The 15,542-nt window shown below is 33.3% G+C and overlaps 1 protein-coding gene across 2 annotated transcripts; it reads left to right on the forward strand.

Annotated features, from left to right (window-relative positions):
• Positions 1-3,830: 3,830 nt before the first annotated feature.
• LOC145109407 (expansin-A1-like) lies at positions 3,831-7,425 on the forward strand. 2 transcript variants are annotated; one of them, XM_079046555.1, is made up of 4 exons: positions 3,831-3,929; positions 4,022-4,165; positions 4,644-4,926; positions 6,810-7,425. In XM_079046555.1, exons 2-4 carry the CDS (start codon positions 4,036-4,038, stop codon positions 7,114-7,116), a joined length of 720 nt encoding a protein of 239 aa, XP_078902681.1. In that variant the 5' UTR covers positions 3,831-3,929; positions 4,022-4,035; the 3' UTR covers positions 7,117-7,425. The 2 variants fall into 2 exon arrangements, with proteins under 2 accessions (XP_078902681.1, XP_078902682.1); XM_079046556.1 differs by lacking the exon at positions 3,831-3,929 and having other exon boundaries at positions 3,936-4,165.
• The last annotated feature ends 8,117 nt before the right edge of the window (positions 7,426-15,542 follow it).

The following is a 15,542-nucleotide window of genomic DNA, read 5'->3' on the forward strand; positions in this document are numbered from 1 at the left end:
TGCCCGACCTACCCCTGTCAGGCATATCTAGGTGCCCGACCTACCCTCCGGTTTATTTCAACCGGTTACGGGGTCTATTTCACCCCTAGCACTCCCAAATAATATCATACCATAACCATATATAAACATATTGGTCAGGCATATCTGGGTGCCCGACCTAGCCTCCGGTTTAACTTCACCAACTACGGGGTCAATCTCACCCCTCCTACCACTATCACATAATATCATAGCATACTAGCACATAAATCATAACAGATAGTGGCATACCAAACAATTATCACAAAGATAATCATCTAACTAAAAACTCCTACTAGTGGGCCGGCCTTAGTTCCTTAGACCCACTGCTAGCGGGAAGGTAACTCACCTTACACTGCTGAAGTCCACTTGCAAGAAATCTTTAGATGATGTCCTGGAAACACCTCGAGCTATCAATACCAAACTATCACCCAACTAGCAATTGGGTCCCAAACCATGATCCATAATCCATACTTAGGGTAAAATGAGAATTTTACCCCTAGTCCAACAAGATACATAACTAAGGCCCAAGCCCAAAACCAATCAAGGCCAAAAATCCAAAATCCGTAAAAGCCCACTAATGGCCCAAGTTTCCAAATTGGGCCCAAACCCTTACAAGGGCCTTTCCTTAAAGCCCATTTACTTTTCTGAACCAATATACATGACCATAACTAGCCCAACGAAATCCATGCACTTACAAGACCATAAGAAAGCCCAAACCCGAAATGGCCCACAAGGCCCAAATCCATCATGAACCTAACCCAAGAAGGCCTAATATCCAAAAAGGCCTAAAATACTAAATGGTCAACCTAGAACCCCTAGAAGACCAAGATATCAATTTACAGTCATACCCTTGGCTCCCGAAGACACAATCAAATACATGGATCACTTAGACCATGGCAACTACATCCGATATGGGCTAAATCCTTCCTTTCCCAAAGCTCCTAACCCCATGACAACTAATGATTGGGCTACAACCCCAAGCAGCAAGGCAAATTTGAAACCGAGTGTTACACACGATGATCAAGGTAAGAGTCTCTAATATCTTCAAACCAAATCAAATCCAAAGAAACAATTCATCCCTAGCTTATTTCAATTTTTCTAATTGATCAACTATGTGCAACACTTGTAGTAAGGGTGTTGCGATTTTGGTTGTTGTCATCTCGATTTAGAGGATAAGAATGATGCAGGTGGTACAAGTATTGATGCATGGCTTGATGATGTCAATACTAGTAGGAATGAAAGTATAATACCATCAGCACCAAATCTGCCGAAGTGATCCAACAACTTAGAATTGGACGAAAGTAGCACACGACATATAAAGTGGGCCAATTAAGAAAAATCATTGTTCCGCCATGACATGTGGTGTTTTTCGGCAATTTAGGATCGTTTAGGGCCTCAAAACGCGTTTTTTTCTATTTTTGTTTTTTGCGGAAAAATTTTATTTTGAGTTTTGATTTAGATAATCAATGGCGGATCTTTTCCTAATCAATTATGATCACCTAGGGTTAATGAATTAGTTTATCTTATCCTCCTTATAAGTATCTCATTTTTCATTCTTTAGGAGGATAGTTTTTGTTAATTAATAAAGAATCTAGTTTTGGAGTTATCTTTCTTTTCTGTTTGTTGGTTGTACTTTGCCATTCAATCTAATCGTCTGGACATCAAATAAGGTGATAGGGAAGTTAAGGTCCACGTTGGCTATGTGACCGGCTATGATATTGAAAACCTAATAAAAGATAAATATGACAAAACTAACTCAAATATTAGATATTAATTGACAAAAAACCAAGCTCATACGTTAATTTCTTGCAAACTTAAATGGTTTCACGAGGGAAAATGACTTACAAGGGTAATCATCTTTGTCGCTTTGTTTACATCTAGGTTACTTCTTTATTTTTGTACACATTTGAGCATTTAACTTGTTATATGTGTTCACATATTGTCATTGTTACCGGCTATAGCAGGTGACAATGGTAATATGTGAACAAATTAGCAAGTTAAATGGTTAAATGTGTACAAAAAAAAGAAAGTTGCCTAAATGTGAACAAAACAGAAAGTTAATTACTCTGATAAGTCATTTTCTCCACTTTTAATAGCGATTTTATTTTTCATATTTATTTGTATTATTTTTTTCAAACGTTATTTTTAAAATATCCATAATTTCCTAAATATTAATTAAACATTTATCAATTTTAAACTTTACTTTTTAATTAATAAATATATTTTTGTTTTGTGAAATGTTTTATATAGCCTCTTATATTTTTTTTTCTTTTGTTTGAAGCATATACAATATTTTTAAAGTAAATAGAATCTAACAATAAAATTAAATAAATTAAATATGTAACAATAAGTAGGGAGGGTCTTTTAAAAAATTAAAAAGAAAATATTACTTACCAAATAAAAAAAAATCTATATAATGTAAATGTTTTAAAATTATTCCAACTTTTTAATGCTTTTTACTTAGAAGTTTATAAACTTTTAAATTTTTTAATACAACGTTTTAAACTAGTATTTAACGAAAGTATTTTAAAATGTTATAAAAAGTATTAAATTGTCATACAAAATCTGTGAAACACTTTAAAAATATTGTAAAGAAAGTTTAGAAATAAATGTATGAAAGTTATAGAAAAAATTGTATGAAAATGTAAAAAAAAACAAGTAAAAAACTTCTAAGAGAATTTTAAAACATTTATAAAATATTTGGTTTAAAAGCACTTGTATTAAAATTATATGAAATTATAAAAAAAAAAGTTGAAAAAAATTTATAAGCAAAATTTAAAACATTGTATTAGAAAACCTATAAGAAAAAAAATATCATAAAAATGTTAGAAATTATAAAAAATTTTAAGAAATTTGTAAAAAAAATGTGAAAAAATATCATAAAAATGTTGTAAGAAATTATAAAAAAAATTAAAAAATTTGTAAAAAAAATTGTTTACATTTAGACAACTTTCTTTTTTTGTATATATATTTGATCATTTAACTTGTTAAATATGTTCACATATTACCATTGTCACCTGCTATAGCAGGTGACAATGGTAATACATATTTAACAAGTTAAATGGACAAATGTGTATGGACAAATGTGCACAAAAAAAATAAAGTTATCTAAACGTGAACAAGACGAAAATGTAATTACCCTCCCAGGTCATTTTCCCGGTTTCACGACAATATCCGTACTATTTAACTATAATATTTAACTATAACTATCATTATATATAACTAAATTACAAACAATTTATATAATCATATTTTGTTATTTTAAACCATAATGATTATTTTAAATATTAACTATTTTTTTTAAATAATATAATATAATTTTATATTTTATCTTATCTACATAAATAAAAAATTTAGTTTTTCCAAAAGTTTTAGTTTGTTTCACATTTCAGTTTAGGTTTTGTATTTATTTAACTTTTTTAACTATTTTAGAAGATAGTATTTGGATAAATTTTTATGTTTATTTTATATTTTATTTATATTTTATATTTAACAATAAGTTATTAAATATATTAGAATTAATAATTTAAATTTTATATTATAAAAATATCATGCATGTTTTATGTTTATCAATATAAAATTAATATATTAAGTATATTATGGTAAAAGTCTTAACATTAAAACTAAAATAACGAAGAAGATTAATTTATTAAAAATTCAAAGGTTTAATGTTTTACAAAGTAAATATACATATACAATTAATCGGTTAAACCTAACTAGTGGGTCACATTAGTCGAGTTTCGTTAGAAATCATTATACTAAAACAACTTCTAATTTAAAAACAATGTGCCCATTTGTTATTGTAGGGTCCATTTTACACTCAAGAAGAAACCTCTATTTAATCCTCCATCTACATTCATAAAAACTATCTCCTCTCATTGTTTGTTCATGATTGCTCTCCTTTCTTGCTTGTAAATCCTTATATTCCTTTTTCTTTTCAATTTCTGGAATCCTAACAAGCATATAAGTCATGAACAATTGATTTTCTGGTTATCTTTTTCAGGAAATTATACAAAAATGGGTCAAATTTTGATCTCCATTATGGGGTTTCTCACATTTGCATTATCGGTTAATGGTTACTATGTAACTCCATGGAGCAATGCCCATGCGACCTTCTATGGTGGTGGTGATGCCTCTGGGACAATGGGTATGTACAAGTTTTCATGCACTAAGAACAAAGTTTGAATTAGGGTTAATTTGTCTTTTTACAATGTGTTTTATGTTTAAGAAATATAGAGAAGTTTAAAGATTTTAAAAGAAAAGAAGATAACTTAGAATTTTCTTGTTCTTTTGAAGATTTTTACTAAAAGAGAAGCAATATTAACCCAAAATACATTAAAAAGGAGCCAAGGAGGCTAAATTTAGCTAACAACTTGGCTCCCAAATATAGACAAATTTGATTATACGAAGAGAAAAAGAATGAAGCCGCTTTATATTTTTCTAAATGACGAAACTACCCTTTTGTCTTAAGCTTTTCTTTTCGAATGACGAATTGTACAAAATTGGTATGATTATTAGCTTTCTCCCCCTTTGTCGTCTTTTACTCCAAAATAATAAAAGAGATTATTAAACTTTGTTTTCGTGTAAGGGTATTTTGGTAATTTGTCTGTTTTTTTTTTTTGTAGGTGGGGCTTGTGGGTATGGAAATTTATACAGCCAAGGGTATGGTACAAACACTGCTGCACTAAGTACACCCTTGTTTAACAATGGATTGAGTTGTGGATCATGTTATGAGCTTAGGTGTGTTAATGATCCACAATGGTGTCTTCCGGGCACCATTGTCGTCACTGCCACCAATTTCTGCCCACCGGGCGGATGGTGTGATAATATTCATTTTGATTTGTCTGAACCTGTTTTTCTTCACATTGCTCAATACCGAGCCGGAGTTGTGCCCGTTGCTTACCGAAGGTATTTTTCTCAATCTTTAAGGGTAATTTAGTCATTTTTACATTAAAAAGAATGTGAAAACCGTTGCTTTCAAGGGCAATTTTGTCTTTTCTCGTATATTCACGTTAACGATTTAGCGTCTTTACATTTGCTATACGAAAGGTACCATTGTTATTTGTCGGGGTAGTTTAGTCATTTCAGGTAGATATTTTGAACACGGGGTAGCCTTTAGGGTGATTCTGTCTTTTCACATGCCGACCACATCACTTCCATGGTTTTTCCATCCTTTCATATAATTAGTAATATTCCAACCATGCATAGCTTTTGTAACACTATCGTTCTCAAGGGTAATTCCGTCACTTCGTATAAGTAGTTTGATCCTATATGCATGGCTTTGATTAAATAAGGAGTCGTTATCAAGGGCAATCTGGTCAGTACGAGTCTTTATGCAACCAATCACGGCTGTCGTCAAGGGTAGTTTCACTGTTTCAGTCTTTTAACATCCACATCTAAATGTTCATACATTTATTATACGATTTTACAAGGGTAATTATTTTGTCCTTTTATTGCATCTAATTCCGATAGGTGCAACACATTATGTTAGCTATAAGTCGCAAACTCATTACAAATGACTTAAAGTCCGAGTTAATACTCTTATTAATGATTTTTGGGTTTTAGTATATGAACCGAGTGTGTCCATGTCGGTAATGTAACATGCTAAAAATATAAGACATTTTTTACAAAAATAAAAAAAGATTATATTGATTTTTCAGTTAAAAGAATGAAAAATATTAAATATTTTTATGAAATTTGCCAATTTTAAATCAACAAAATATAAAAATATTAAATATTTTTATGAAATTTGCCAATTTTAAATCAACAAAATAGTGTACGGCAATCCCACCCATACTAAGGTTATGTTTGGCGTACCACAACTATCTGATAGGTTAACTTATTTTTCGAGCTTTTTTAAATTGTCATGTTTGGCAAACCAAAAGGTAGCTTATTAGCTAGCTTATAAGCTGAGTTTTTAAAAAGCTACTTAGACTAGCTTTTTAGGAGCTTTTTAAAAAATTTCCAAATATACCCCTTAATTAATTATAAAAAACACATTCTTTTAAATGTCTTTTTATGATATTTTATATTTTTGAGCTATCTTTTCAGCCAGTTTTACCAAACGACATTTTTAATCAGCTAGTTTTTCAGCTATTAGCTAACTTTTTATTTAACAGCTAGCTTTTCAGTTAGTTTTGGTAAAACGCTAGCTTATAAGTTATAAACTAGCTTATAAGCTACTTTTTGGTTTGTCAAACACGACAATATAAAAAGCTCAAAAAATAAGCTAGCTTATCAGCTAGCTATGGCGCGCCAAACACAGCCTTACTATGTTGCACGGGGTAGCACGGTTTACCCCTCAAATTTCCTATCAAATGTAAATTTAGTGAAAATTCGTCAGAATCCATCACAAAATCTGTTTAAAATCCGTCACAAATCTGTTGGCAATCCATCACAAAGTGTGAAAATTGTGAGTTTAGTGAATTTGTCGGTTTATTGACGATTTTGTGATAGAAACTGCCTTCATAAATGAGTTTTTTCTAATAGTACAACCCCTAGAAAATTTTTTGCAACCTCTAACTTTTCTTTTTGTATCCACCACAGCTAAAAATTGTCTTATATACATAGGGTAATTTTATCTCTTCTCTTTTATATAACAAAATACCGTTTTGACCTTTTTTTTTCTTTCCTTTTCCATTAATTTTATTTATTTTCTTTTATCTAACAAAAATACAATTTTGTCCTTTTTTTTCTTTTCCGTTTTAAATTACTTGGTGTATGTACCAAATGGCAATTTTTACCTTTTTGTTTTATCTTATAAAATAATCATGTTGTGGTTGTACTTGTAGGGTACCCTGCAGGAGAAGTGGGGGGATTAGGTTCACAGTAAATGGGCACTCCTACTTCAACTTGGTCCTAATCACAAATGTAGGTGATGCAGGAGATGTGAGATCTGTATTTATTAAAGGGTCAAGAACAGGGTGGCAACCAATGTCAAGAAATTGGGGGCAAAATTGGCAAAGCAATAGTTACCTCAATGGACAATCCCTATCTTTTAAGGTCACCACAGGTGATGGTAGAAGTGTAGTGTCATACAATGTGGCACCACCCAATTGGTCTTTTGGACAGACATTTACCGGGAACCAGTTTCGTTAAACAGTCAGAAATTTAGTTTGATGGTATTTAATCTGGTATTTCGAATATCCTTGAAAAAGGTATGAGTTCAATTAGTTCTCTTGGTTTTATTTTTATAAAGGAATCAATAGGCGGGGATGATCGAATTAAATAAACTTAAGTAATGATGTTATATAGCATATACTTATACGAATTTGATGAGTATAGTGTTGTGTTTTGTTTGTATAATTGGGCTATCGTATGTGTTTTTTTCCATCGTATGGAGTAATTTTAAAATTCCTACTCGGTGTAATCGTACACGTATAATGAATATTTGCATATTTAATATTATTGATGTGTTAAAGTGCAGAATTTTGTTCTAATTTTGTTTTATGTCAAACATATAGTTGAAAGAGTTTTATGTGATATTTAGGGTTAATAATTGCTTAATTGGGTCAAAAGTAGAATTCTTACTAGAGAGTACAAACTCTTGGAATTGGTTCTGTAGCGTTAAGAAAGAAATGTCAAATGAAGGATTAAACAAGTACTATAGTAAATTAGTAAAATGCCTATTTATTTATTTATTTACGTATGTTAAAAGAAATATCAAAAATTCAAAGTGTAATGAACACTTATTGATTTTATAAAAGGTATATTTTACATAAAAGAAACACACTTGTAGTCAATTTCTATGTTGGAGAGGGCCTTTGAAAAATGAAAATAATTGATTGATGGTGTATGCCATCAATTCGTAAACCTATCACTTCGAGTCAGGTCCCTTGTCTAATAAACATGTCTATAAAAACTTAGGGGTTATTTATTTATACATTAATAAAACTAAGTATATAGTGTTATATTTATTATTTTGAATATCAATATAATACTCGGATAATTTTAAAAATTGTGTATAAAATATTTTTCAAAATCTGTGATTTTGATCATATTGCTCGAGATATCACGAAATTCGATTTTGTGTCATAAAAAAAACAATTCGGAATTACTTGCATACTTTGAATTTTAAATACGTAACATCTTGTTTGTTGTGTTCTGATGAGACATTTACGCATAGAGAGGACACACATTTTATATGTTATCTTCTACAACGTCAATATTCCCAATATTAGGTTTAAACCCATGGAAACCACGTTTAAGAAAGAAAAATGTTATTCATAATTCGAAATTTTAATGACTAATAAAATATTTGCAAAAAGTTAATTAATTTACAAATATCGAAGTTTTATCAGTAAATTCATAATGATTAGTTAAAATTAATATACACATTGTTATGAATATTCAATATGTTTTCTGTGTGTATAAATATTTGATAATATCATGAATTTGTACAATGCAATATAAATTGAAAAAAGTAAAAAAAAAAAAAAAAAAAAAAAAAAAAAAAAAAAAAACTCAATCAATCATGAAAATGACATTGTTATATGATAAATTATAAATGATGGTAATGTAATAAACATGCATAAACACAAGTATTGTCCTTTTTTAAAAATAACTTGTAATGTTGAAGTTTTGCAGAATCCAAGGATATACAAACCCGATTAATGAACCTATATGATAATGTGGATCATTAATGTGAATATCCTCCAGTTTGTCCAATTTGGTTTCGGCTAAAAACTAAGTTGATAGAAGGATCATATTTCAATCTACAAATCACAATCGAACCATACACACAACACAAGTTATAAAGTATTGATTACGACATTTATAGGCGAAATGAATTCTATAGAGACGATAAACGAAGTTAGGCATATAAGCTTAAGTAAAAATTGAAGATTAATTTGGGTTTGATGAGTAATTCTTTTTTAAATATCATAATGGATAGCATCTATTGGATAAGCCTACACACATTTTATGTTAAATGTGAATTAAACATTTGGAGCGTTCTCATGGAACATTTGAGTTCAATGGAGCACTTGGAACTCAATGGGGTACTTGGATGTAACATCCTAAAAATCATGACAAAATTTTCATTTATTAAAACCATCACAAAATTCATAATTCGCACAAAACATAGTTCCAAAACCATAAGTATAAATTAGAGTATCCTAAAATCATAAGTCAAAAAAATATCCAGGATGATGTGCACAATCACATCTTTACCTTGCCCCTATCCTTTGATGTACCTGAAACCATAAAATCAAACTTTAAGCCAAAGCTTAGTGAGTTCCTCCAAAATACCACCACACAAATATATAACAACATGCATACTGGGTTCATTGCCATAAGACTCAATTACCCTTGAGCCCACAACAGTAGTTTGTCTTAACCACTTAGTACTCCTATAACTTGCATGCAAAAACCAAATGAGTCAAGATAACATTTTTACAACTTAATGCACCTCAAATCTTCTGAAAGGACAACTCCTTTGGTCTTAGAGCAGCTCATACTCATTAAGTCCAAGAAAAAGGGACTAAAAACTCATAAAACTTCACATAGAAAGATCTTAAGGAAATACAAGTCAAGATCAAAGCTTTATACCTTCTGAAGTTTCCCAAACAGGCAAAAATGACAGATCTACAAGCTTGCTTCTACCCAAGGCTCCTCAATGAATCTTCTTTCTTCCTTCAACACACCAAGAACACACACTTAAGCTCAAAACAAACACTCAAGGGATTAGGGTTTGCAAAAACGTCACAAGGGAGTGGAGGCTGGAGAGGTGAGGGAAATGAGGTTATAAGGATGGTTATATAGGGGCTCAACCCTAAAATTTAGGGTTTCCAAACCTGGTGAGTACGCCCCATGTACGCTGATGTACGCGCAGCGTACTAGGGCGCGACCTAGTACACTAAGCGTACGCACGTACGCATGCCGTATTCCCATTCCTCTGAAAATTACAATTTTGCCACTAGGGCTTCCAATGGACACTTCTTTCTACTTAGAGACCAATATGCGATATGATAAGATTATAGGGTTGAATTTTGAAGTACCTGAACACCGAGATGTTACACATGGTCACTTGAGTGGTGATCATCTCCCGAATATGATTGTCAGTCAATCCTAGCCTCGTCGGGCCGCCATCTCCTAATCTAGAACCTCTAGTGATCGGCATACTAAAAAAACTGAGAAATAATCAGAAAAGATCCATACTATTAAAACTTTATGGAAAGACTAAACCTTCAGGGTTAAATACTACCTTGATATGCGTACATGTCTTGTGCTTCCAGTAGTACGGACCCATACTACCTTCCACACCTACTCGTATTTGTCTCAAGGAACCGTCACGGACCACCCGCCTACAAACCCTAATAACTAGGATACGCACACATCCTATACTCACTCTCTTGCGAGTGGCTAATCATTCCTCAAGTTGGCCTGCTACAACCCCTACTTACTCATGAAACTTGCACTAAACCTGCAACCGCTCGTACAAGCTAATCATATATAACACTACCCTAATCCCACAACCAAACAAGGAACATGAAATAAGGATAAATCAAACATTCACAGGCTATAAAATCTTAGTTATGTACACTATGATGCATACACTAAGCATCCACAGTAATTATGTTAGTTCCATATAACATAACGAGTAATTCTCTTAGGTTATCAGGCATCATACATCATGAAATTCCATCATGCAATTCCTAAAGATCCTTCGACTACATACTAGCATGAAATTCTACCACATCATCAATACACAAAAACAAATGTGGGTATCTTGGGGAATCACTTTCCTTGGCTCCGGCTGATTGTACACATCACATCTTTTCTATCGGTTCTTTTAGAGTTAAAATTTGAAAAACATTTTGCGGATCCTTAGTTTGAGTCTAGAATCACACAAGTGTTCACCCAATTCGCTCAAACCAGGGTTCTGATACCAACTTGTAACATCCTAAAAATCATGACAAATTTTCCATTTTTAAAACCATCACAAAATCCATAATTCACACAAAACATAGTTCCAAAACCATAAGTATAAATCATAGTATCCCAAAATCAAAAGTCAAATAAATATCCAGGATGATGTGCATAATCACGACTTCACCTGGCCCCAATCCTCTGATGTACCTGAAGCCATAAAATCAAATTGTAAGCCAAAGCTTAGTGAGTTCCCCTAAAATACCACCACACAAACATATAACCACATGCATACTGGGTCCAAAACCATCAGACTGGATTACCCCTGAGCCCATAACATAAGTCTGGATGGCCCTCCCAGCCCACACCTCATATATGGATTGCTCCCGAGCCCATAACATAAGTCTGGTTTGCCTTCCCGGCCCTCAGCTTAATTCTGGATTGCTCCCAGGTTTGTCAACTTCCGCAACAGCAGTATTGCCTCAACCTAACCGCACTATGTCGACATATGTAACGGATAAACATATAACTAGAAACAGATAATCATGCAGACCTACCAGTCTAACAGAACACCACAACATAACAACATCCTATATACCAGGATACATCATACAACCTAGTGGCCAACATTGGTGCCTTCGACCTATGAGTAATGTGAGGAAAACTCACCTCACAGTCTGAAAGATAGCCGAACTAATTCCCCTCCAAACACTTGTTCTAGAGGTCACATGTACATCATACACGGACCAAGCCTCAATCTACTACTTAAAAGACCCAAAATGACCTAAAGTCAAACTTGGTCAAAGTTAACTCTCAACGGTCAAAAGTCAAAGGTCAACCTCCAATTGGTCGCCATGTCATGGCCGCTAAACGACAAAGCAGACGGGTTCCTATCCAGTCGCCACACTATGGAAACTTAAGACTACGCCGTGGCATCCTAAGGCCACACTGTGGGGATTGGTCTCAACAGTTTAATCATTAAGTCAGTTTCCTACAACTCCAAGAGCTCCAAAACTCAGATATGGTCCTTCCTATGGTCTTGACGGATAAATTTTCCAACTTTATCTATTAGGACACCTCAATAAGTCAAGATCCCAAACCCTAATTCCCTAAAGGTGATTAAATGCATAAAGTCACCCATTAAGCACCCAATCTCTAGAGTTGCTCACCCAAAGTTTCCAGAGTGGTTTCCTACACCTAATAAGCCATAAAAATCGTACCTTTATGGACATGCGATATCCAATGCATGACCCTTCATTTTTAGGTTATATAAAAACATGGAAATAAGGAACTCAAGCTTGAGCATGGGACCAAAAACTCCATAGATCCTCAGATCTAGAACATATGACACTAAAGCCCCCTTTGATAGTTGCTGACTGCGAAAGTGCTGACTGGGAAAGGTCTGTCTTGGTAAGAAATCTTGACCGAGTAAGAAACCATGTTGTTTGATTATCTATCTGACTGAATGTACTGACCGATAAAAAATGACCATTTTACCCTCCCACTTCAAATACAAATCCCCACCTCAATATACTCTGGAATCACCAATTCCGGAGTTGTCTTCAATTCCAACACACAATCCATTTCCGCCTTCGGTCCCTATTTGATGCCATTGCAATCCCAGTTTCATCTCAATTCTTCTCCACTTTCAATTCAATCCCTCAACACCCACAACAAAAAGCCATCATCTTTCGCCGGAATCTACAATTCCATCCTCCAAACACAAATCATCTTTCACTGGAATCTACAATTCCATCCTCCAAACACAATCATCTTTCGTTGGAATCTACAATTCCATCCTCCAAACACAACTATTGAACAAGAGGCAGGTACACCTGATCAAAAAGGAACATAACATCAAAAAATCGAAAATTTTAGAGAAGTTTAAAAGGAATCAATTTCATGAACCAATAGAAATCAATTTCAAAAATCAGACCATTCAGAACAGAAAGGGTATAAAGAAATATGTGAATAAAATTAATTCATGAATCAATTTCAGAATAGAAAGGTGAACCTGCGATTGAAGGAGATGGTTCATGAATCGGTTTCATGAATCAATTTAAAAAACGATTTTCATGAACGAGATGGTTTCGTGAATCGGTTTCACGAATTCATGGATCAATTTCAAAAACGATTTCATGAAATTGGTTTTATGAATCGATTAAAGAAGAAGAATAGAGGCGTGGAAGAGGAGAAGACGTACCTGATGAGAAGAGGAGAAGGAGTCGGTCGGTGGGGGGAGGGGAACAGAGGCGTGAAAGAGGAACGTAGGGAATGGCACAATTGGTAACGCTTCCTTCTTTCTCAGTCAGTTGTTGGTTTTCTTCTTACTGAGCCAGAGCTTTCTTTCCGAGTCAGATGGTCCAAGATTGATTTACCAAACAGATTTAGCTGACCGAGTCAGCAAAAATTGTCTGACCCAACCCAGTCAGATGCATATCAAACAGGCCCTAAATTGACCACATGGATCCATAAAGTTGCCAACTTTATGAGATCCAATATTCCAATTTCTCACATCATGAAGGTTAAGGGACAAAAGGGATAGATCTCAAGACTAGTAACATAAATATTGGATCTTTAGGACTTACAAGAGTCCAAAACACGAGCACAAGAGAGATAGGGAGAGTTGTTTGCTGAAAAAAAAGCCGAAGGGTGCCTTCTTCTTCTTCAAAACACAACCAAACACACAAAAACACAAAGGTTAGTAATGAAGGCTAGGGTTTTCTCTCGAAGGCTGACGGAGAGTTATTGAGGTTGAGGGTGGGCAACCCTAGCCATCACATTCCTTCAAATAGGGGCTCAACCCCGGATTAGGGTTTACCATTAAACATCAACCACACTATGGCGAATAGATTCCACTATGTGGCGCTAGCTTAGTGCCCACGAAACTTTTGCCTTGGCCACACCATGAGACTCCATCACCATGTCAACATCCAAAGTATTAAATTAGTTGAAAGGAACATAACTGAAACATGGCGTTACATTTTGAAAGCTCAGAAGTGAAGAATAGTCCTATGTTGCCCATAAACGTAGGTCACCTTGACCGAACCACTTAAATAATGTGTCTTGTGTGCTTTTAGTTTTTATTGTTTTCCGCTTTGCTTCCTAAAAATTTAAATAAAAATTATAAATAATTAATATGTTTAATATGATAATCATAACCACCTAAATTTTAGATAAATCGACAACTCATTATCTCTTTGAGTTCCAAGAAACCCTTCAAATTTAAGTGCTTTAAATTCAAAATTACATTTCATTAAAATATGAACATTAGTGTATCGATGGTACTTTACATGAATTGATGGTGAACAATATGTTCTAAAACCTAACCACGTCAGTAGGTCATTCACTGACATGAGATATGTCATCCACTGATAGACTCTACCAAGGAAAATGAAGGAGAACAAATGGTTCTAGATTATAAGTTGGTGTCGGTGATCTTCTTATTAAACCATAAATTATATGAGACACAAAATGCACTTATTATCCTTTACCTTATCTATTGTTACCATAGATTAAGGTATAACACAGAAAATCTTTCCTACCGTACCAAATGAAATGATGGAGAAAATTTGTTCTAGAATGAAACTTAGTTTCAGTGACATCCTATTAAAACATAGGCTATATGAGACACAAATTACACATGGTGTCCTTGACCTCATCTATTGTCACCATAGACTGTATTATAACACAAGAAAGGGGTTGGCTAAAAAGACACCCCTTTTTACCATTTAGACAACCCTAATTAATTTTGAAGTATTTTTATTGGTTGAAATTGCATTGTTTTCCGAAAAAACTGATTTTTATTAGTTTATTATAGGTTGACTTTTTATAAAAATGATGAGAGGGTGTCTAAGGGGTGTCTTATTAGCAGCACCCCACAAGAAAATCCTTCCCATTGCACTAAAAGAATTAACGAAAACAATTTTTTAGACTAAAACTAAGGTTTTCTTCCCTATTACCCCTGATATTAATTAGGTTTTGTGCTCAACATCATCCCCTGACGAATATCAGTGGTCACATTACACTATGTGTGACAACCGTCAAATTCAGGTCATTCTCGGACTTATGCATCTTTTCATTAACCATATACACACATCATGCCATGGCCTAGTAGTAGATATTAGGTCATAATCTTGTAGAAACTTGGATCCAACAAAAATCTAAAACTAATATACTTGACTCTTACAATTCAAGTGAATTGTTCAACTACTATAGAGAATGTCAATACCTAAATTAAAACAAAATAAAAACATTGATACAATTGAAAAAGGGTATAAACCCTAAAATAAATTAAAATCTTCTAATTTCACTTCATTATATTTTTAAATAGCTAACAAGGTCCCAAAACCCTAAAAAAATATGGAAAATTAATATCCAAAATTGTCTTAACCACATGAGTTATAAATTTTCATAATTTCAGAAAAATAGTAACCAATTAATATAAAACCAATATTAGAACAAAAAAATTTGGCATTTCTCTATATGTAGAGTTTAGTATATTAGCATTGGATTTCGACATAGAAACTTACTAGTGTGTGTTTGATGCCGTAGGATCCTGGTAGTAAGGCGTTGGTGTATTCCGAGGCACCACTTGTACCTACTTGAAACATTGTGAGTATTCACCACTCCCCTATTTTCGGTTTTTATGTTTT

This window comes from Lactuca virosa, chromosome 4, assembly GCF_052849685.1.
Source record: "Lactuca virosa cultivar CGN04683 chromosome 4, Lactuca_virosa_CGN04683_v6, whole genome shotgun sequence".
Classification (NCBI taxonomy): Eukaryota; Viridiplantae; Streptophyta; class Magnoliopsida; order Asterales; family Asteraceae; genus Lactuca; species Lactuca virosa.

Bases quoted from the DNA above. Each gene is read 5' to 3' on its own strand.
- LOC145109407 (XM_079046555.1), top strand. From the start codon at position 4,036: ATGGGTCAAATTTTGATCTCCATTATGGGGTTTCTCACATTTGCATTA. The intron at 4,166-4,643 runs GTATGTACAAGT...TTTTTTTTGTAG, and splicing joins TGATGCCTCTGGGACAATGG to GTGGGGCTTGTGGGTATGGA. The intron at 4,927-6,809 runs GTATTTTTCTCA...TTGTACTTGTAG, and splicing joins GTGCCCGTTGCTTACCGAAG to GGTACCCTGCAGGAGAAGTG.